This window comes from Pelophylax lessonae (genome assembly GCF_965119305.1).
Source record: "Pelophylax lessonae genome assembly, chromosome: 9".
NCBI lineage: Eukaryota > Metazoa > Chordata > Amphibia > Anura > Ranidae > Pelophylax > Pelophylax lessonae.
The window spans coordinates 59,903,737-59,905,345 of record NC_138776.1 but is presented as its reverse complement, the minus strand read 5'-3'; the positions used below and the strand labels follow the sequence as shown (position 1 = coordinate 59,905,345).

Genomic DNA, 1,609 nt, shown 5'->3' with positions numbered 1-1,609 from the left:
CCTTTGGCTCCACCATCAATTATGTAGTGCAATGCAGTGCAGTCATAGAATATTAGGTCCTACAGTAGAGTGCAGGAATTGGGTCTTGTAGTTGAGTACACTCATGAGGATCAGTAATGTGGAGTCATAGCAGATGATGTCTTCTAGTAGAGTGAAGTAATGGAGAATAAGGTCTCTTAGTACAGAGCAATCACAGGGGAAGAGGTCTTGCAATAGAGTATAATAATTTTGGTTGAGATATCATAGTAGAGCGCAGTCACCTTGTAGTAATGTGACATCTTTCTTGCTTTAGGAACATTGAATTAGATGTGTTTCACACATCTCCTGTCCCAGTGAAGATGGTGCAGAGGAATCTGAGTGCCCAGAGCCTATTCCCAGGAATGGCTGGTAATAGCAGCATCCAGTTCATGGGTCTCCAGCTCCTTCATTCCTACAAGCCACTCATCATTCCTTGCTACTCATTGGTGGTCTTCATTGGCATCATTGGAAATTATCTTCTCATCTATGTCATCTGCAAGACCAAGAAAATGCACAATGTCACCAACTTCCTGGTGGGCAACCTGGCCTTTTCTGACATGCTGATGTGTGCCACCTGCGTGCCCCTCACTCTGGCCTATGCCTTTGAGCCCCAGGGGTGGGTGTTTGGGCACTTCATGTGCTATTTTGTGTATTTGATGCAGCCTGTGACAGTGTACGTCTCTGTCTTCACCTTGACAGTGATATCAGTGGACAGATACCATGCCACTGTCTACCCACTGAGGAGAAGGCTCACCATCCCCACCTGTGCCTACATCTTGGCTGCAATTTGGCTGGTAAGTTGTCTGATGGCCACTCCAGCTTTGGTTCACACATACCATGTTGAATTCCCTGATCTAGACTTCTCTATCTGTGAAGAGTTTTGGTTTGGGATGGAGAAGAAGCGCCTTGCCTATGCATACAGCACGCTCATTCTCACCTATGCTCTTCCTCTTATTGTTATCTCCTTGTCTTATTTGAGGATCTCCGTCAAGCTGAAGAACCGGGTGGTCCCTGGGAATATCACCTATATCCAGGCAGAGTGGGACCGAGCACGAAGGAGAAAAACATTTCGTCTCTTGGTGTTGGTGGTTGGGGCCTTTGGGGTCTGCTGGCTGCCTTTACATATATTTAATATTATGAAAGATATTGACATTGACCTCATTGACAAGAAGTACTTCAACCTGGTGCAGCTCCTGTGCCACTGGTTTGCCATGATGTCTGCATGTACCAACTCCTTTCTTTATGCCTGGCTACATGACAGTTTTAGAGGGGCACTTAAGAAGATGTTCCTGTGGAGAAAGCGAAGGATTAGACCCTCTGCTTCCTTTGTATTGAGCATGGTCTTGTAACTGCATCCAGTTGGGTTGTAAGTGCCTGCTAGATGTATACAGCCTCAATGACTAATGTGAGCACTCCCATTTAAAAAAATATATTAAATGCCTCTTCTCTTTCCTAAAGCCACCAGAGGAGCACTGCCTGCTCACTACACTATTCATCATAAGAGTACTGCCTGCTCTCTACACTAGCCACCGGAAGAGCACTGCCTGCTCTCTACACTAGCCACCAAAGGAGCACTGCCTGCTCTCTACAC

General features: G+C 46.1%; 1 protein-coding gene across 1 annotated transcript; it reads left to right on the top strand.

Moving 5' to 3' along the window:
* Positions 1-338: 338 nt before the first annotated feature.
* Positions 339-1,367, top strand: PRLHR (prolactin releasing hormone receptor; the record flags this gene model as incomplete). Its single annotated transcript, XM_082268027.1, has 1 exon — positions 339-1,367. The coding sequence occupies one exon, from the start codon at positions 339-341 to the stop codon at positions 1,365-1,367; it is 1,029 nt and encodes a 342-aa protein (XP_082124153.1).
* Positions 1,368-1,609: the final 242 nt, after the last annotated feature.